This window comes from Triturus cristatus, chromosome 4_2, assembly GCF_964204655.1.
Source record: "Triturus cristatus chromosome 4_2, aTriCri1.1, whole genome shotgun sequence".
In the NCBI taxonomy this organism is placed as follows: domain Eukaryota; kingdom Metazoa; phylum Chordata; class Amphibia; order Caudata; family Salamandridae; genus Triturus; species Triturus cristatus.
In genome coordinates, this window is record NC_140586.1 from 302,240,984 (window position 1) to 302,263,389 (window position 22,406).

General features: G+C 43.1%; 1 protein-coding gene across 2 annotated transcripts in view; it reads right to left on the reverse strand.

Annotated features, from left to right (window-relative positions):
- Positions 1-22,406, reverse strand: part of ASTN1 (astrotactin 1) — a 636,055-nt gene that overhangs the window by 211,442 nt on the left and 402,207 nt on the right. For both annotated transcript variants that reach the window (XM_085601605.1, XM_085601604.1), the window contains 2 exons: positions 11,650-11,724; positions 7,021-7,158 (listed from right to left, as the gene is read on the reverse strand). In XM_085601605.1, coding sequence (XP_085457731.1) covers positions 7,021-7,158; positions 11,650-11,724 — 213 coding nt within the window. The remainder of the gene's footprint in view (positions 1-7,020; positions 7,159-11,649; positions 11,725-22,406) is intronic.

Sequence of the window (22,406 nt, forward strand, 5' to 3'; positions counted from 1 at the left end):
AACCGCGGTTAGCGCTGCTTTTTTTGTCTCTAACAGGGTTAGCGACATTCTTGATAATAGGAGAAATGTCGCTTAGCGACATTTCTCCTATTATTTTACTCTGGAACGCCCCCTTTGCATCTCATTAGAGATGCAAGGGGAAGCGTAGAGTAAAAGGGTGCTAACATGCAAATTTGCGTGTTAGCACCCTGTTGTTGATAGGGTGCTAGTTTTATCTCTGCTTTTTTGGCTTTTAAAGCCAAAAAAGCAGAGATAAAGCCCTTGTTGATATGCCCCATAGTTTGCATACATAAGATGTTTCTTACCCGGAGTTGTGTTTTCTCTGCGGTGATGGCCAATGTGTGGAAATAACTGGCCATAAATCTGCAGTTTATTTCAGACCATCTTTGTCCAGGAAATGTCTCAAGGCCTTTCTTTTTCTTTCTTGATTTCACTCTTCTCACTTTTAAGGTTCACACTACTCGGCATTGCCAGGAGTCCCTATTTTACCATATAGTTATCTTGTTAATTTTACCCTGGCACTTACCTTTACACTGCTAACCTTTTAATTGTCAAACATATTATTTGCAAACAGACCTTTACTAATAAACAAACACACCAATCATCCCTGTTTTACTTCTCTCTTTCAAACGTTTTGCTACTCCAGGGCAAGTCCATGGATAAGTGCAATTCCTTCTCTTTCTACATTCGATTCTTGGTATTTTCAAATTTCGTGTTGTAAGCCATTAGTGTGAAGGTAATGATTATAGGTAGTTTAAAGTTCGGCGTCAAGCTGAGAGTAAGGTGTAGTTCAAGTGTAGGGTTCAGGGCTATGATTTTGGTTTAGTGTTAGGTGAAAGCTTAGGGCTTGATAAGGGTTCGGGTTAATGGTTGACATAGGGGATACAGTGCTGGCATTAAGGTTTAAAGAATAGGATTAGGTTTAAAGGTTCGGGATTTAAGGGTTAAATAAATAAATAAATAAATATATAAGGGTTAGTGTTGAAGTTAATGTTTAGTGATAGGTGAGGAAAGGAGTTGAGGTAAGGTTTTGGGTTACGTATTCCATTTAGATTTAGAAGCGGTTGGGGCTGGAGTTAGAGTTAACCCTAGTGGAGGTAGTGATTTAAAGGCCTTGATAAAGGCATGCTGTTAGCATGGAGTTAAATTAAATACAAAGGGGCAGATTCTTGGGGGCATATTAACAAGCCAGGCGATACAATTATCGCCGCTTTAGCGGCAGAAAACTGCCGCTAAAACGGCGATAATGGGCTTGATAATATGCCCTATGGAATTCCAATTGAAGCCCATGTTAAATGTGAAGGGCGTCTAACATGGGCTTCAATTGAAATTCCATAGAGCATATTATCAAGCCCATTATCGCCGTTTTAGCGGCAGTTTTCTGCCGCTAAAGCGGCGATAACTATATCGCCTGGCTTGTTAATATGCCCCTTGCTGCGCTGCCTGGAAGGGAAAAAGCAGTGATGTGCCATATTTAATATGATGCAGCGCATTCCTGTCTTTTCCTTGCACTGACCCACAATGTGCTCCCTTGCGCCAATGCAGGCTCCCTTGCAGCATAGTGCAAGGGTGCCTGTGTTGCAGTGGCACCTTCCTGAACAAAAATAATCCTCAGAGGATTTTTCCTCTTTCTAAGTGTGCTGCATTTTGGATAGAGGAAATAAACAAGGTGAAATAATGATATTTCTACTTTTTTCGCCTCCAATAGGAAGGCATAGAATGTTGTTGTATTCACAGGTTTATCAGTGTTGGTATATTTGGGAATGCCCCAAAATTCATGGGTGGATGCGAGGGAACACCTACGCGCCACCCATGGAACGCCTCCCTGGGACAGAGTAACGCAAATCAGAGGTTTGCGCTGGTTGCGTTAATCTAGATTTATTAAACCATGCAAGGTGGGCTTGTGTGGCTTGATACATTTGACTTAGTAGTTGCTCACCCATGCATAATGCAAGGGCGACGCAACTCAATGATAAACATACCCCAATGTATATAGCGATGGCCTGTAAAATGGACTAAAACTTTTAAGAGAAATTATTTGCCACTAGCCAAAAAGTGCTAATTAAACACAAACTGCTCAATAATAATTAGCTGAAATACTGGATATTTGAATGTATGACTATTTAGACTGGTGAAACCCTGGCACCCTTTAATTTACAAGCTCATATGAAACCCTGATGAAGGGAGAGTGTTTCGTCCAAAACATAAAAACAAGGAGACAGATGAGAAGGCTGGTCTGGGAACAACAGTCTAACTCCAGATGAACAAGAGGTATGAGCATGCAGAGTCTGGGGTAACCTTACAAGGTTACACACAGGATCCCTGGGGAAGTTCCTATTTCAAAATTCACTTTCGGTATGATACTAGTGCACAGTGGCAGATTGGGAAACTCACCCACACAGTATGTACCACAATCTGATTGGGTCACCTGGTTTGATGTTTTATAGCCACACCAATAACATCTGGGTCCTGTTTGGATTAACTACTACACTCTGTGGTAGTGTGAGGCCATCAAAGGCTTGGAATGTGCTAACTAGTGTCATTTGAATTGACACCAAGGGTCTTAGGGCTGGATGTCCAGAGCTTTTTTGCAGTTCCTAACCCTGCGCCTTGGATGGAGCTTTAAGGTAATAAACAAAGATTTTTCAATTAAATAATACTGGAAGATTTCAAGATGGAATGAAATAAAGACAGGATGAACTTTTTAACAGGCTTTAATGAAGCTGAACTGCTTTCCAGAAATGTTTAATGGGTGTGTTTTTATGCCAATTAGAAGGGTAGGTGTTTGAAGCATACGATGCAGTGGTTGATGAGGTTGTAGTAGTAGATTTGTAACATGGCTTCGCTTCTGTCATCCTGACTGATCAGGCATATTATCTGGAGTCCGGTTTGCAGCGATTTCAGAGATCTGGGTAAGGTTAATGAAGTGATAGTGATCCTGGGCAGCAGCGGCAGCTGCTGCCAATCTGACGTGTGGGGGGGGGGGGGGGGGCAGCGTTGAAAAAAATATATATATATAGATACCTTTCACTGCCGGCCGCCGCAATCTTTTGCTCCCCCGCAGCGCCTCACAGCTCCTCTGCTCTTGACACTGCAATCCCCATGACGCCCCACAAAACCCCAGCGCTTATCTCATGCAATTACTCCCAGCATGAGAGAAGCGCTGGGATTGGACGGAGCGGGCAAGTTTCATGTTCCAGCAGGGACTGGGAGCCTGTGCCTCTGAGCACTGCTGATATCTCCAAGAAACAGCCTGGAGATATCCAAGTGTGCATGTTGGGGTGGCTGTCTTGAGACGTCCAGCCAAACCAACATGCGCACTTTCAGTGCCTACCACTCCTCCTCCCCCTGCTGCTTCCAATGCCACTGCCACATGGCCCTGCTCCGCCCTAGATTATGGGACTGGAAGTGAAAAATAAAATGACACTAAAATAGTTTGTCATTTTATTCTTCTTTATTCTGCTGTATTTCAGCAGTGGGGCAATGCTCCTCCGCCATAGCAGAGGAGCCGCCCCTGCTGGCCAGTAGCTCGCTTTGTTCAGACTCTATTGCAAAGAGGAAAACTGCCTGCTTAGAAATGGAGGATGGAACAGTAATGAGCATGTCATATGTTGTACTCTTCATATTGACGTCCACTTCTTCCAGGAGAGGCTCAACCTCTTATGTACTTTGGTAGCAAGAGCAAACAAGCCTTCACAGTGGAAGTGATGTTTAAACGTGATTGGCAGTACCTGCCGTGCACATAGAATATTAAGAGGCATTGGTCTTGCCCTCTCTGCTGCAGGTAGTGTAGCTCAACTCGGCAGGAGGAAACTCCAAGGACAAAGGCCCCCTGCTGGAAACCTGGCTCAGCAGATGCTGGGAGCTGAAATCTGCCAGAACGAGGAGGAGATAGGAGTTATTTGCACATGGTGAGTTTGGATTAGATGTAGGAGATATGGGCACAAGTAGAGAGGGGAGATGTGCAAAAGACAGTGATTAGGAAGGTGAACGAAAGGATATGGGTGCCAACAGGAATGAAAGATGCGGGAAAGGAGATATGGCTAAATTGAGGAATTGCAGAATATGCACCGAAAATCAGCAGCCGAAGAGAGGAGGGGTGAATATAAGGTAGAGGAAATGGGTACAAGCAGTGTTGCTAATATTGATTCAGGAAATATGGTTAAAGGCAGGGATGGGGGATGAGAGACACTAGACATGGTATACTCAGAGATGGGGATATTAAATTCAGACACTTCAAGGTAAGTGCTTTGCAAAGGAACTACTAGACCCACAATGGAATTCTTGATTGGGAAGATAAGGACCTTGCATTATGTTGGTTTTGGGGCACAATGGGGCTCCTCAGGGCCCAGCAGGAACAACACTTACTGCTTTCCACAAAGCTCCAGATAGACAAGGAAGTAGGACAGCTGCCCCTTCATGATGTTACTCTTTTTTTGCAACACCTGAGGGTGGCTCAGAACAAACTGCCATGATTGTTCAAAGACGTACTGTGTAATAGTTCACAAGAGAAACACTTACATGCTCTGCTTCCTCATGCTATTTGCTGCTATCGTCTTCACTGAATCACCTCTTATTAAGCATTCTTACAATTCCCTTCCATTGAACTGGACTATTAAAAACAGTTCCTCAAAATCAAACTTAGTAGAATCATTTAATGATTTTTCATTGAAGACTCCCTTTGTTCTGTCTTTCATGTTTCCTTTCAATACTAAGTCTTCCATTGAATGTTTCATAGGATGTTTTTTCCGCTGAAGCCATCGTCCATTGAAGTGTTCACTTTCTTTGACTTTCTCTGAAGTCTACAATAGCGGTGTCTTTCATTTAAATCTTCATATAATGTTAAATTAGTGTTTCTTCAGTTGATAGGTACTCTTTCTCTGTCTTCCACTGTAGTCTTTAATTACTGCGTCTTTTATTGAATCCCCTTTCCTTATGGGCATCATTACAATGCCGGTGGGACTGCCACCGACAGGCTGTCAGAGGTGGTCCCACTGACAGACCGCCCTTCTGGCTGACTGCCGCATTACGATGCAGGCAGTCGGACACTTGAATCTCTGGGGACAGACCGCCACCTCCAACAGGATCTACGGATCCCATCAGGGCAGCTTTCAGAATTGTGATCCTAAATGGAGGCAGTGCCTGCTCAGGCACCGCTGTCAGGATCACAATGTCCCTTTCCGAATACCTTTTTATGGCGGTCCCACCGCCATGAAAAGGCAGATGGAAACTGACTTTGGGGGCCCCAAACAGGCCCACTTTCCCCGTGGCCCACTGCTAAGTGGCCAGGAGGGCACATGTGGTGCTCCCCCACACTTCCATGCACCGTTTTCCAGGCACCACATGATGCATGGCACACGGTGCATGGATGTTTGTAAAGTGCCTTTTTCTACTGCAGCTTATGCTGTGGCCCTTTTCCGGGCCGCAGCAAAAGCCGCAATAGAAAAATGCATTTTATGACTGTCTGCAAGATGGTCGTATTGTAATATAGCTGGCGGGACCGGCAACACATTGTGGGCTGGTCACCTGCCCACGGCGGTGGTGGTCAGATTCTTATCTGTCCGCCATCGTAATCAGGCCCAAATCTTCAATTTTGTTTAAATACTGTGTCCTCTATTGAGGTATTCCCTTAGTGTGTCTCCCAAATAAGCCTTCAAATACCATGTCTACCAAGGAACTCTTTGTGTATTCTTTCTTCCAGTGAAATTTTCTTACTGTGTCTCACCTTGAAGTCTTAACTTATTGGATACTTAATTGACGTTCTTCCTCACTGTGTCCTTCTTCCCTATCATACTTTATGATGTCCTCCACACCGTTGTCACCACATTGTGTGTCTTGCATTACATTAATCTTTCAGCCGGGATGTCCCATTGCTAGGACAGCCATGAGATCTATAAATATTTTAACATAACAATATGGAACATGCTCTGAATACTATGTACCACTATCATCCGCAACTGTGGAAACAGCTTGCATGGGAAGAGCACCTAAACCTCTCACAAAGTAATAGCCCACATACACAACAGGTATAAAAAAAAACTGTCCTATGTCCCTGCAGCCCCTTACTATGCTGTCCATGACAGACATAGCTTTCATCCATGGTCCTTCACTTACTACATATTATATCTGCAATCTAAAAAATCATTGTGTTGTCTATCTGAACTAGTGGGGAGACTGGTCCCCAAGGATTTACTGGGACTGACAATGTGCAAAAAAAGAACATGTTTGTGGATTTGTTGGCCTGACCCTGGTACTGGCAAAGTGGTGTATAGCAATGTCCTGGAACATGTTGACAGCCCCAGGCCTTCCGGACTGCCTGAGAGACCTACAGATGTCATAGATCCCGATAAACAAGATGAGACGGGTTCCTAGCAAAGGTAAAAGCCAAGCCAGACAACAGACATCTTGAAGAGGAGGTTTTGCCCTGCACTGATGAGCACAGTTAGTGCTTATATTACTGATAGGCATACTGGAGTATAACATGGGACAGTAGACACACCCAGACCAGGGATTTCACACATCATATTTCCCCTTTGGGTCCTTACTGCTTCAGCATGGGATCGGATGGTCTTAACACCTCATTAAAGAACATACCCCTAAGGGTCCTGGCATGCTCACTCCCACGTTTCTCCTAATTCCTGAATGGCTCTCCTAGGCTAGTTGTGTTTGTTGACTGGTTACTCGTTAATGTATTTCTTGCCTTCTCAACCAACTTCTGACTCACATTGCAAGAATCAAAAGATTGAACATATTGCATGTGCGATGACAATGTCCTGTCTGTGTATTGATGACTATCATGCTGCATTCTATTTTATGTACTACTATAAGAAACATTAATAGAGATACAAGAAACAAATCTAAATAATCATTCGTCTTTGAGCTCAACTATTCCTACACTGAATGTACCATTCCATAGTCAACCCATCACTCTAACTTGTGTGAGGCTCCTCAATGTGTGGTCTCTGACTGGCCTCCATTTTGCCTGATGTGCCAGGACTTGGCTAGTATATCCTCACTCACCTGACTTCCACAGCATCCTCCATTACCGTCATGTCAGTCTTGCACTTGGCTGAGGGGTTGATAGCCAGCTCGGCTGGTGGGATCACAAAGCTCTTACTGAGAGGCAGCCACATGCCTTCCCCAAGGGTGTAAGTGAACCTGGCAAAGGCATACAACATAAGGAGTGATTATTAGTGAGGAAAGATATTCCAAACAACAGTCATGTGTGGAAACAAAAGTACACACAAGTAACAGAAATAACAGGGTCTCAGGATTACAGTAGGAACAGAAATGTTCACAATCTACAGAAAAAGCAGATGTCAGACAAAGGAAGAAGCATCTTAAAAGGCTAAAACTAACAGAGCATGAAGGCAACAACTTACACAGGCTCTAACAATTGAAAGAATGTCTGGATTTTGAAGCTCTTTCAGTAAAGGAGGCACATGTCAATACACTAGGATAAAGAAATGTTATGGATGATGGAGCAGTAGCAGCCGCTGTAGAGGATTTAATAGGTAACAAGAAAAATCTACACCAAGCCAGCGGGCACATACAAAGCAGGTCACCAGACCTACAGCACACGTGTTTATTCAATTTACCAGAGTAGAGTGGATACATGTCTATTTATTATGCAGATGTGGATGCACAGTCTGTACTGTCTGCATAGTTTCTACACTTAATAGTGATGATTAGAGTCCTGTGAGCTCTTAAAATTGGCAGGTTAGAAAACGAATGCATACCATAGCCCGAAACAAATACAACACATGACATCAGATGGTAAATGGGAAAGCGAGGATTTTAATTTAAGATGCTATTCTACACAACATCTAATCAAGCACTAAGCCACACTTTTTCTTATTAGTAAGATTAGTTCTTATTTTTCTTATTAGTAAGACTAGTTCTTATCTTTCTTATTAGTAAGATCATTCCTTATTTTTGTTATTGGTAAGATTAGTTCTTATTTTTCTTATTAGTAAGATTAAGCTCAGAGAAGATAGTGCACACAGCGCTGTTGGTGTCATTTGCTCCGATTTTAAACGCTTTATCATGTTTTTACAGTTTTTTTAACAATTACTGTGGGTAACTTTTAGATTTGTTTAAATTGTATCTGTTTGTTTCCCTGCCGCATACACTTTAACATGCTCACCTCTTTCATCGGTCCCCTGTTGCTCTGCTCCCCAGTCCACCGCAGCAGCTAGGCTGCTGTTTGAGTGGAGGGAGTTGTTTTTTCTTTCTTTCTTTCTTTCCAGGAAGTGGGGTTTTCCCACTTCCCCATGGCCACTATACGGCAGCCATTTTTGAGGTGAGATGCTCTAGTCTTCCTCCAACTCCCATTAGGGCTTCTGGGTATAAACTTAGCCGATGGCGCTGACGCGCTCAGAATAAGCTAACAGAAAGTAGCGCACACAGTGCTGCTGGTGTCATTCGCTCTGATTTTAAACGCGCTTAAAACTTGTTTTATCCAGTTTTTTTTAACAATTACTGTCTCCTCCTCAGTCTACAAAATGCTGTCCATTAACTGCAGATCCTAATCCAAACACGCCATGCAAATTTCTATCTTGCTCCAAGAGGAATGCCCTGAAGTGCTATTTTTCACGGAAGCCTGTCTCAATGCTGAGTCAGAACCTGACCTAGTCCAATGTCTCCTACTGGGTTACTATATCCAGAGGAAAGATCGGGAACAGGGGATGGGAGGAGGCATTTCCATTATTCTAAAAGAATGTTTTAAATGCCGCATTATCCCTAATATCCTTCACAACTCTGAGAACTTCTCCTTCTCCATCTCACTTTCTTCAACTCATACCTTCTCAGGTATCCTTATATACCGCCACCCCGGTCCCCATGGACAGCTGTTTAAAATTCTGCCAGAAGCTGTTGCCAACTTGGCAAGCTCCCCTTCTAACTTTACTATACTGGGGGATCTCAATTTGCATTTCCATGACCCCTCAGACCCAGTAGCGACCGAATTAACCCAAAATCTTTTGGCTCTTCGGATAAAGCAAAATGTTACGAGACCCACTCATGACAAAGGGCATCTTCTGGATCCCATTTTCTCAAACTGCAATGAACTTTTAGTCGGAGACCCAGTCCCAGTACCATGGTCCGACCACTTCCTGGTCCCCTTCTCTTGGGATATATCAAAATCCTCCCTAAATACTGGCATGACCAGTAGCTGGAAACGCTCCTGGTCCAAAGTCCCGTTGGACACCTGGAAAGCAGCTCTGATAAATGACATACCTACCCTAGATCCCTGCCCCACGGTCACGAATGACCAATTTAACCAATGGATCATCTTGACCTAATTATACCTAAGAAACTTATCCATAAAAACACAGGAACAACCGCCCTCCATTGTACTTCTCTACATTGCATGAGTATAAACAAATCTGTAAAGGACTCAAGAGGAAATGGAGAAGAAATTACGATACAACAAGCAAACAGGTCTACAGGGACTCTATTAAACTTTACCAATCCAAAGTGAAGGAGGCACAAGCACTATACTATGAGAAAAGAATCAACTCCGCCTCAAACGCCCCATGTGAAATTTTTAAGATCGCCAAGCACCTCCTAAAATTAGCAGTCAGGGATTTTCCACCAGACAGCTTAAATGCACGCTGTGACGAACTTGCAGAGTTCTTCTCTAAAAAGATCAAGGATATCTACAATTCCTCTCCCCCCCGCCCATCCATCAATCAGCGGCTTACGGAGCACTCCATGTCCAGTGAGCACTTTCTCAGGGAAATTCCCTTAATAGACATGGACACCCTAGTGAATATATGTGCTTCAGTAAAATCTGTCTCTCCCAATGACCCAGCACTTCCCCAATTTTTTAGTAAGGCCGGGGATACAATCTTCCCAGTGTTGATGAAGCTGATAAACTCATTTCAACCGGACTAGTACCCACACCCTGGAAACACGCCATGGTGAGGGCACTATTGAAGAAACCCAGTCTTGACCCTGATACACTTGGAAATTATCACCCTATTTCCCTTCTCCCCGGGATCAGCAAAATGCTAGAAAAGCACGTTAACTCAGTTATCTCTGCTTTTCACTCCACCCGTCTCAAACTAGATTTCGCCCCCAACACGGGACTGAAACTGCATTACTCACAGTGGTTGAAAAGGCCAAAATGATCCTAGACAAAGGAGGATCGACGCCCATCATCCTCTTGGACCTCAGTGCCACCTTTGACACTGTTAACTACGACATCCTGATCCACAGATTGAGGAATATTGGTCTATCAGGAATTGTCATCACCTGGTTACAGTTCAAGTATTTGAAGGGGATAACTCGTCAGATCAAATCCCACTTGGCTGCAGCGTCCCTCAGGGCTCAACCCTGAGCCCAACGTTGTTCAATGTCTACATCAGCCCACTGGCACAGATTGTCCTCCCGTTCAGGATAGACATTGTTACGTACGCCGATAAAACCCAGTTAGTGGTGGCCCCAAACCACCAAGGATCCACTTCGTCCAGTCTAGGCCCCTGCCTGGAGAGAGTCACCAAATGGATGGAACCCTCTTTCCTCAAACTAAACATATATAAAACAGAGCTCATGATGCTGAGCAACTCACCCATCTCTGGCATAGTCTAGGCATGTGGCTAGATCAGTCACTCACTTTTGATCATCAGGCAACTAAACTGGCAGCATCCTGCTATGGCATCCTGCGGAAGCTCCGTAAAGTTCTTCCGCTCCTTCCTTTTCAGCAAGAAGACTCATGGTCCAGGCTTTAATCCTCTCTCACCTCGACTATGGAAATGCTCTGTATTTAGGAGCTCCTAGGGCTACCACAAATAAACTGCAAGTCATCCAGAATTGTGAGGCACAGATGCTTTTTATGATTCCCAACAACCACTTCGCAAGGCCTGCTCTGAAAACCCTGCACTGCCTCCCAGTTGCGGACAGAATAAAATTCAAGTCTCTATGTTTTGCCCACAAATCTTTCTGGAAGAAAGGACCCCCCATCCTCCAAGACATTGTCTCCCCTTACCACCCTAATAGACTCTTTTGTTCATCCAATCTCTACCTAGCTGCGGTCCCTAAAATCAACAGGATGAGAACTGGTGGCCATTCCTTCCTCTTTACTCATGCCAAACTCTGGAACATGCTCCCTCCACCTACGATCGGAACCAAATCTCCTTCCCTTCCGTAAACTTCTGAAAACGTAGTTTTTTCACAACCCCTCCTATTAAGCTGTTGTGACCTGCCTCTCTCTCGGCTGGCATTGGAACGCCTTTGGGTAGCCATGCGATCTACAAATATTCATAACATAACATAACATTAGTTCTTTTTTTTTCTTAGTAAGATTAGTTCTTTTTCTTATTAGTATGATTAGTTCTTTTTTTTCTAATTAGTAAGATTAGTTCTTATTTTTCTTAATAGTAACTATCTGCACATCATTCATGACATGAGTTATAATGCACCAGAGTGGATCAAGCTTCTGTGAGGCTTTTATCTGGGTGTCAGGGGTGTAACACAAGATTTCCGGGCGCATTCTATTGAACAGCGTTTACCTGTCTATAGCATCACACCAAATACCAAAGTATATTAACAGCAGCACTGCAATGGGGATCACTAGGCATGACTTTGCTTTACCTCCACCAGGCTCGAGGGCAGCTTGAGCTGGAGGACTGAACCATGGGCTCCTACCTGAAGATCTTGTCTGACGGTTGCTCTCCAAGCACCAGGTCAAATCCCCGCTGGAAGACCGTGTAAGGCCATGGACTGCAAGGAGAGAAGATGCAGCGTTAGATGACATGTGTCACATAAAATCCAGGACATTTTCAAAAACTGCCCATCCCTGGTGGAAAGTTCTTCATTAATAAATGTCTTCTATTGGACTTGTTGCTCGTGTCTAATGGTGTGCATTTATTTATCCAATAAAAACATTCATAACTGGTTAGATGAAAACAAAACAGATCTCCTAATTATCAGTAAAACGCCAAAGACTGTCTTGCAAAAGTGATTTGGCTACAGTGGCCATGAGATCACTACTGCCAGAGATCTACTAATAATCTAGTTTGCAGTGTAGTGTTGTTTACGTATACAGGGGAAATGCTGGCTATCCCTGCATAAAAATGGCTCATCAGGGGCACATGCGTCAGCTTTCTCAGAGACATGATGGCTGTGCTTACCATAATGCTAACATACAAGTAACATACGGTGGACATATTTGGAGACATGAGGCTAACCCTGCATAATAGTGGACCATTAGTGACATATTTGAAAGCATTCTTGGTAACATGTTACCAACCCCTAACATACAGGTTATATATCAGTTGCCTATTTGGGGGATTACTGTTGACAGGTTGGCAAATCCCTGGGTTATTGTGGCCTATCAGTGATATATTTATGTACATTCTTGGCAATATACAGGTTAACCCTAACATAATGGCGGTCCGTCAGTGTAGTTTGTGTTTGCATTCGGGGTGACATGTTGTCTATCCTCGACATAAACGTGGCCCATTGGAAACATACTGTGGGCATAACAGAGGCTCATAAATAAAATATTTGTGGAAATTCTTAACAACATTCTGGACATCCCTGTATGACAGTGTCCCATCCAGGGCATTTTTGTGGTCTTTCCTGACAACATGCTTGTGATCCCACAAATAATGCTGAACTGTCAGTAATTTATTTGTGGGCATTTTTTAGAACACATTAAATAGCTTCTGAAAATAGTGGCATATCACTGGCATGCACAAGGCATTCTTGGAACCATTTCAACTCTTCTTGCCATTATTGAGTTTTATCATAGACATATTTGTCAGACTCTTGCAAAAATACGCAATATCCCCGCATAATAGTGGCCCATCCATGAAAGAGTGTAACAATTCTTGCAACATGCTAGCCGCAGAATAATGGCCAATCCGTATAATCTTTATTGGCATTTTATGTCACAAGGTGACTGTCCATTCATAATATAATTCTTGGTGACATGCTGACTATCTTTTCTTTTGGCAACTCATCAGCAACATATTTTATGGCCTTTTGGTAGTGCCCCATCCATGACATATTTAGGTCACCTGTAGCCACATAAGGGCAATCTCCTCATTATGACCCATCCACGCTGTATTATGGACATTCTTGGCAATAAATATGGTAAAAGTCCCGACCATATAATGGACTTAGCTAATTCTTGATAATGGTAAATGGACATGAAAGACAGAATCTGTCTGTCCATATTTAACAGTAGTGTATAAGTGACTGCTTCATGAAAATTAAAAGCTGTAGTTTGGGGATCAAAAATATGCTTGCTAAGAATAGACATATTTTCTTTGGGACAAAGTACTATTTTACCCACAAAAACAACAAGCTTTTGTTGGTGGGAATATAGCTTATTTATTCAAAATGTTAAAATCGGTATTTTATGGTGAATGTCTGTACTCCCCATCAAGGCCCGAGTCTGACGTGAACCACATACAATGAAGAAGTTTTCTAACGCATTTAAAGCCTGATGCTCTCCAGGGCGGACGCAAGCCATTGCTTGACAATCTAAAGTGACAAGGTAGTTCTGCTAAGCTCCAGGCTGCAAGCACAACAACATTAATACAAGCAGCCAATGAGGGGAGAGGCTGCCTTTCCTCTCTGCCCTGTTGGTGCAACCAGTCGGAGCAGAGGCCTGCAACGGGAGGGAGGTGGTGATGGGAGTAGGGAAGGCACCCCAGTAGAAGATATGAAAATTAATCTATGGGTGTGGCACACGCTGAAAAAAGAAACACAGCTATCAGTTGAGCACCAGCCGATTCAAGCAAAAAAGAGTGCTTCACAAAGTGTAATACAACATGAAGACCAAGAGCACATGCAACAGGGGCAGTCCTTATGGGAGGTTACAACAGTAGAAAAGGAGGGGCTCCAAAGCAAATTATCCAAAAAAAACAGGCATTTGCAAAGAACAGTCAAAGGAGCCAACTAAAAAGATGGGCGGTACTTAAAGCTCATATTCCAGATACAGCATATCTGCCTAGCAGAGAAATAAAAATAGTAGCCTCTGTGACTCCACAGAATTGGGTTACAATAATACACTACTATCTATCAATAGCACAAAAAACCCAGTGGAGTTAATGTGTGCTAAACAAATACGCCGTCTATCTTAACTTGCTTTTAAAAACACTAATAATATCTATCTCTCTATCTATCTGTCTATCTCTCTATATCTATCTATCTATCTATCTATCTATCTATCTATCTATCTATCTATCTATCTATCTATCTATCTATCTATCTATCTATCTATCTGTCTGTCTATCTGTCTGTCTGTCTGTCTGTCTGTCTGTCTGTCTGTCTGTCTGTCTGTCTGTCTGTCTGTCTGTCTGTCTGTCTGTCTGTCTGTCTGTCTGTCTGTCTATCTATCTATCTATCTATCTCTCTCTCTATCTATCTATCTATCTATCTATCTATCTATCTATCTATCTATCTATCTATCTATCTATCTATCCGTCTGTCTGTCTGTCTGTCTGTCTGTCTGTCTATCTATATATCGATCTATCAAGCTATCCAACCAACAATATTTGTCTATCTATACAGCTCTCTCCATCTCTCTGTCTTTACAAGCCTTACTATATATGCATCATTTCAACTCTCCATTTATAAAGATTTATAAAAACTGTACAAAAAAGCATTAGCAAAGGCAAGAGGCTGACAGCCAAGGCAACACCGATTGTTTTTTTAGACGTAATGTTAGCCAAGACATGTAATTTTATAAAAAATATCCTTTTAACACATAATTTTAGGTATTTTTGGGCATATTTTAGTTATTATTCTTTTATTGTTTTATTCACATTTTTCTATCGCTCACTCCAGCATGCATCTTGCAGCAATGGGTAAACCCACTTTGGCCATTGGCTGACTTCACTGTGAGTTACGGAGTCCTGTCACAAGGAGCAGATTTACACACAAAGTAGTTCCTTTCACTGTTGGAGACTACTGTGGTGATGTGTCCTTTTTGAGACCAAAAGACTATATTTGCCTTAGCCAATGAGTTTCAGAGGTTAATGAGGGCCCAACAACTTCACGAAGAATAAAGTTTTGCAAAAATCCAGAGAAAATAAAACAAGAATTCCCAACCCTTGTTTGTTTCCGTTTTGCTTGCAGCCTTCTTAATTGATAAATGTTCCCTCTGCTATCCTGTGCTTAGGAGGGTTCCCTTTGACTCCCAAGGCAATTTAGTCCTACAATTAGACAGAGTAATGAAATTCCAATGTAGCTGCGTAGTCCTTTTGGAAAATGATTACAACTCATTGAGCCACCACCATAAACAAAGTCTTCCATGTGATTAATTCACTTGGGGGCGAGGGGAAGAGCGAAATTTCCTCTGCACGTTTTGTGAAGATTTCTTAAAACCTTAGTTTTTCTTTAAATTATTTTTTTGTTAAACTCTGCAGGTTATGCAGCAGATGATGGACTGTGTGACAAAGGTAAATCCATGAATATGCAAAAAGTGGTGCAGCTATAAAATCGCATAACTCCAGTGGCCCTTCGATATAGAAGGAGGGAGAGGGCAAGGATGAGAATGTGGATGCAGTACATTCCCCCTTACATTTACCCACATACACGTGGCCAAGCACTGTCCTCTAGTCTTCTCTGGTGTGTACAAGGGACTGAAAATAAACAGGCCTTTGATGAAGCCCAACAAAGCCCTCTCCTGCCCCAATGAGCACCCAATTCAACCATCAAGTCAATGCTTTTCTGCTTGCAACCTCCAAATCCCTAACCCTCGAGAATGTGTGCTGTTGCACCATTCATGCAACAGCAATATTTCTTGATATTTATGATTATGCGTTTTCTGCATTTGCAACACTTTCCACCACCTACTGCATAATGTGTAGATTTCACCACCCAAAAAATGTGTGTCAGGCTCAATCGGATCAAAAGTTCTCTTAGAAAAAGTGCCACACGTGGTTCTGCATAGTGGCAGACCATTTGCAAACAATACCTGGTCACCCTTCTGTTGCTGATTGGTGTATTCGGATGTTAACAGGTACTTGTAAGGTGCAAATTTGCCAAGGCATAATTGAGCTCTTAAAATGACAAAATAATACTAGTACATGTTGTGCTGTTTTATTCCAGATACTTTGTTTTTTTCTTGCTGCATAACTTTGTCAAAACTGTTGAATTATTTGGTCCTTCACTGCCACATAATTCCAGTGGCTCCAGCTTTAACCCTCACAGACAAAGATTAGGTAGTCCAGTCAGTTCAGTAGTGCATTTTTGTAGTCTATAAGTGAAATGCCTAGAGATTGGATGGCCAGTTCAAGGTCATGTTTTGAAAAGGAAAGGCTTAGGACTGTGTTTTAGATGGAATTTGACATTTTTGACTATCTCATTTTTAATAACCAATTTTATTGAACATTTGCGACAGGGACATTCATGATCACATAAAATAAGGCTTTGCATAGAATAACGCATCAAGACATGGCAACATTTTGACAGATAATATCAATTACATTATACCGATAATCCATAGAAAGAGCACCACTCTCTTCACACCCTTTCATGATAATGGGGACACACACAAGCAGTATAAACTGTTGTGCACACCAGTCTACCCCCCTTCGCCATCATACGATCGATGGGGGTGTCAGCCATTTCCATGTGCGTGCCATATCTATCTTGGCTACCAAGAAGGCCACTCCAAGGAAAACACGCTCATCCTGTGGGCCTCCAGCTCCCCCACCAGCCCCAACAGCACATTACGTGGAGCCAATTCCAGAGGGCATGCAAGATCCGCTGAGAATTCCTGTCCGACCCTGTCCCAGAAAAAACGCAGCATTGAGCAGTCCCGTGCCATATGGAAGAAACCGCAGCTGGGAACGCACATCGCATGCAAGCAGATTGGGAGTTGGGATATATTTGGTTCAAGTGGCGCAGTGAGAGATAAGTCTAGGCTATCTCTTTTACATGTAGATCAATCCAGAGTGGTGTATTGACTTTGAAGTGTAGAGATTTAGCTGAGGTGATGGTTTTTGGTGTGACTTCTCTTATCTATGATGTCCTGCCTGTTGTCTTAAAGTAACCTAATGAGCTAAATGGACAGGGCTCTGCTTAACCAACTCTTTAACACAACTCTCTGCCCTTCTGTATGGACCCCAGACCTAGGTTGTTATGTCTTCTAAGTATCGATCTTTAGTCAACTTTAAATCTGGCTGACCAATGTAGGTCCATGGCTGGGATTCAAGCCAGGTTTTCAGGATAACAGCAAGGTGCATGAGTTCCATTTAGATTCATATTATATAGAATTATCTTTTGTGGATAGACTGAAAATCTGGCATTTACACAGCTCTGGCGGACCTACGTTGAACACCCCTGGCTTAAGTTGAACAGTTGGTCTTTAAAAGAACAGTTTCCTCCATGCATCCATCCAGTATTAAACAATATTATTCTCATGGCTGCCACGTTTCCCAGGTCCATGTGTGATGTGCTATTCCGTTCCAGGTTTTTATCTTTGAATTGTGGGACTTGTAGTCCTGTTTTATAATGAAATAAACAGGACTGCAAGTCCCAGACTTAAAAAAAAAAAAACCTGGACTGGAGCAGCACACCATGTATGGGCGTGGGGAACTTGGTGGGGCTGAATTGTCAATGAATATAGTTCCTGTTCGCTGTGATTGTATGACTCTTTATTTTTGTATGTCTCCCCTCCCCACCCTGCCCCAGTCATTGTGAATAACTAGAACAGTGTACACCCCTTGTCATTGAATGACTCCTAGTGTGTATGTCTCCCAGTTATTTCATGGCACCCTGTCGTTGTACCAGCCCCTGTCATTGTCGGCGGATATATCATTGCACACCCCCAAATGTGGTATATTGCGCAATGCTCATTATTCTATACACAAAAGGGAACTAGTTAAAATAAATTTGACAGTTAAATAATTCATTAGCACAAGAAAAAAATGGAAGGACACATAGACTTGTCAAGGTTCATGAAGGAAGTGAGATTAGATTCTCCCTTTGTCTACTCGCGCTACCCTTTGTGTAAGCCCCGCTCCATCCCCTCAGCCCCACTCCACCTAGCATATAGCCAATCAGGCATAGCCTGATCGATGGGCGACTGACGCTCTGGCCCCAATCCCCCACGAAAGATCACCCCCTAAATTATTTTTCTTTTTCTGACTGCTAAACTCTTTTTGACACCGATCTAATCACAGATTAAGACATGCCAATCATCCTTTTATTTGGGGAGTCCTTTCTCTTCTTCTTTTCTCTTGATTTTTTCCAGGTATTCCTGTACTTGCACCTCAGATGTAAAACTGTGTGTTGTTCCTCTAAATATAATTTTAAGTCTGGCCAGATTCTGGAGGAAGACCTCGGCCCCAAGCTTTTGGAAAGGGGAGAATTGTTCTCTAAGCGTCATAGTCTTTCAACTGAAGAGTGTGCAAAATCCGGTCTTACAAAGTATGAGACACCATTGCTGGATTTTTGGAGCATGGGAATGGGCCTTCTCGAATACTAGTTGCCGCAGTAAAAAGTTTCCGAAAAAGACCAGCATTGCTCTAGGTTTTTCGCTTGTACCTTGTGAATATTTTTTCATGAATAACAGAAAACGGTGGGCCCTCAGTATTTCTGTATCCCAACCCCAGTTTGTTTGCTCAGGGAATAAACTTTTTAATAGATTCACCATGTAACTTCTAGGGTCATTACCTTCCAGGCATTCTGGAATCCCTTAGAAGTGCAGATTATTTCTTCTCTGGCGATTCTCATAGTCTTCTAGCTCTGTCATGACATCTATCATAGCTGCACTTTGTCCCTTGCCTTGCAACTTCAGAGATTGCACCTCAACTTCATGTGCTTCTGTTAGTGTCTCAACAGTGGCTAGGTGTGCCACTATTTCCCCGCAAGTTTTTTTTATCTTGCGGATCCCTGTTTGGACTTTGTTTGGGGCAACCCTCGCTCTACGTCCTTCATTCCTGTTTTCTTCTTGTTCCTGTTTGATTGATGTTAAGATAGTCGTCAGGGAGGGCTCTTCATTCCTTACCGACCCCTCACCTCCCTCCTTCCCTGGCCATATCTGTGTATCTGAGTAGTCCCAGTTAAGTTGTTTGCTGGTGCTTTTTTTTAAACTTTCCTTTCTATTTTTCTTTTTATTCGTTGATTTTTTCGATGGTGTTTGTTGTTTATCTTCTGTTGAGATGCTGGTACTTTCATCGGATAGAGCCTCACCACTTGATGGAGTGTGCCCTTCAGATATCTCGGACTCATCTGTCAGTGAGTAAAATTTCTCACCATGCAGTTCCAGTGAGAGAGCACATGCCTGCATATGTATACTTCTGGATGAGCCTACACCTAGGGGTATTGCCCGATTTTTCTCCCTCGCAACCTTCTCCCCCTGGTTGGTTTCCTTAGCATATATCCTTTGTGCCTTAGGCGTTGATTGAATCAGATCTTTACGTCTTGCTTACTTTTTTAGAATTATATCCATTGCATTATCTGGGAGGGTTAGATCTTCATTTGCACCAGTCAAAGGGCTCCCCTGTAACTCCCCCTTCCCATCCTTATTGTTCTCCCTAAACTCTTCTATTAGGGTCTTATCCCCCCCCTTCCTCCTGTGGTAGATTTATTTTCTGTATGTCCCCTTCCATGCTTGCAAACATTGAGGCATCAATAGGTTGTGCAGGCTCTCCCGCTACCTGTGAATTAGGTTTGACAGCAGCTGGTTTCATGACTACGGTTTCCTGCTTGGTTTTGCCAACTCCGCAGAGCTGTCTTGGATTGGGAAAGGATCCGCTTTGCTCCTGCGGCTGACTGCTGCCTGCATTCATTCCACCGTTACCAGGACCTGCAGTGATCCGCCCTCTTGCGGCTTTTCTACCTTTGGACGCCTTCCAGAGGATCGGTGGTTTCCTTTGTGAACGCTGGCGCCGAAAAATTCACTCAGGCAGGGTCAAGTAACACACAAGTGAGGTAACGGTGAGCCGTAGCACGACCTCCAGCGCTTCCTGCCACCAGCTGCGCTCTGAGCCGTCCGTCAGGTTCACTCCCAGCCTGTGGAGTCACTCACTCAGCTATAGATCCATTGAGGGAGATGGAGGGAACGGCCGCAGTTAGTCACCCGCCATCTTTGCCCACCAGCATTGGTTTGGGTAGAGGTTTTAGGTTGGTGGCAGCTGGGATTTCATGCATGCAATGGGAGCTTTAAAAATGAGGTAAACAAGTGAAACTAATAGAATGGGAACATTACGTATAGCCACATTGAATATTTGCGGTTTAAACAATGTAAAAAAGAGGCAGATGGTATCACAGGGATTACATTCATTACAGGCGGACATTGTCTGCCTGCAAGAAACCCACTTAGATGGTACACAGAAAGACCTGTTGAAACACCTTGCGTATAGCATAGTGGGGACAACGACTCAGGGAGACAAGGGTGGTTGCGATATTAGCCCAAAAAAAATCAATCCAATTTACACAAGTACGTGCAGATGGGCTAGGACGCTGGGTGATTGCATGCGGTAGAGCCCCAGAGCTTCCTAATTTTACTCTATGCTCCTTATACGGTAATAACGTGGATGACCAGTTTTTACTGGAGTGGCTATCTAATGAATTAGCACATTGGTCACAGCCCGGAACCAAAGGTATAAGGGAAGGAAACCCAGGGTATTTCAAGCACTATGTGATTTATGTCAGGTACATGGACTGTGTGATGTGTGGTCTATAAAGAGGCCAGCGGATCATGGGCTTACTTATTACTCTGCCCCGCATCAGAAGCATGTTAGGTGGGACTACTTCTTTGTTTCATCTACAATTCTGGGTAAAAGTATAGTCAACCGATACCCAAGAGTCCTATCCTATCAGATCATAGCCCACTGGTATTATAGTTAGAGGGGGGAGGACCTGTGGAGAAAATCCCCACTTGGACCTTTGAGAGGGCCCTACTATTAGAGGAAGCCTATGAGGGACATATAAAAGAGTGGATTCCCAATTTTTTACTGAGAAATATGGGCACAGCCTCACTTGAAATAATCTGTGATACCTTAAAAGAAAAAGAAGGGGTGCGGGCGAGACAAAAGAATATGCAATTAGAGAAAGGAAAAAAGGAAAAAATCAAATAGGTTTAAATCAGCGAATGTTAGCCCAGGCAGAAGATAGTTTGGTTACGGCTCTAAGACAAAACCAGGGGACGAAAGAAGCGCAAGAGGACGTGGCCCTCGCAAAGGCAGTAATTCAAGGAGAGCTACTAAGCAAAGAATTAGATAAACCAATAGTTTACCGCGAGGAAATGGATGAATGTGGGGAAAAGGTGGGCCACCTGTTAGCCGTAAGAACAAGGTAAGAGGTGACATGTAGTGAAATCCTGTTAATTTGGGACCCTATACTAGGGCCGGTAACTGAATCAAGAGAAATTCTGGTGGCCTTTTATAAGTTTTACCAGGCGCTCCATACCGAGGATGTGGGAGGAGAGAGGGTAACATGAGGATCAAATAAATCAATATCTAGATGCATTTGTGACAGAGGTCTTGACACCGAAAGAAAGGGATACTTCAGATTCCCAAATCACTTGGGATGAAATTGCAGAGGCAATATCAAATTTGCCCAGAGGAAAAGCGACAGGGCCAGATCTAATTCCTACAGAATTCCATAAAATCTTTGGGTAAGAACTAAAAGAAATTTTGACATCTTTGTTCTCGCAGACATCGGAAGGGATGGCACCACCAAAATCTTGGGCGCTGGCAAAAAATCTTAGTCTTTCCAAAAAAAGATAGACTGGTCTGGGGACTGGGCTCCTATTGCCCTATAACGTTAATTAACGGGGATGTCAAAGTATATTTCAAAGTATTAGCCACATGCCTTTCACAGATTATAAATAGGATAGTGTTTGAGGGGCAGCATGGTTTTATCCCCGGTAAGGGGACAATCGAGCACATCCAAAGGGTTATTACTCTGTTTGATGTAAAACAAGTTTCAGGAGACCCTATGGTGGCAATTTTTCTAGATGCCGAAAAGGCGTATGATAGGGTCTCCTGGCGATTTCTCTGGGCAACAATGCAAAGGAAAGGGATAGGGACAAGGTTTCTTGGAGCAGTAAAAGTCTTATATAAAGACCCAGAAGCAAGAGTACTTATAATTGGGGAAATTACAGAGCCCTTTAAAATCATAAGAGGGACACGGCAGGGGTGTCCCTGCTCACCACTTCTCTCCACACTGTATATAGACCCTTTTTTAAAATAACTGGAATCGGCCCACAATATTTCTCTGTAGTAAGGTATGAGTAAGAGAGCAAAGTCTTGGCTTATGCCGATGACATAGCCATTGTGACCTCACATCCAGAACAGGCTAGCGGGGTGATAGAAGAAGAAGCACGGAAATACAGTGCGCTCTCAGGATATGCCCTGAACCAGGAAAAGACCCAGATAGTCATTAATGGATTCATCTCCTTTGACGATAACAGGGTTGTTAAAAAGGCAAACTAT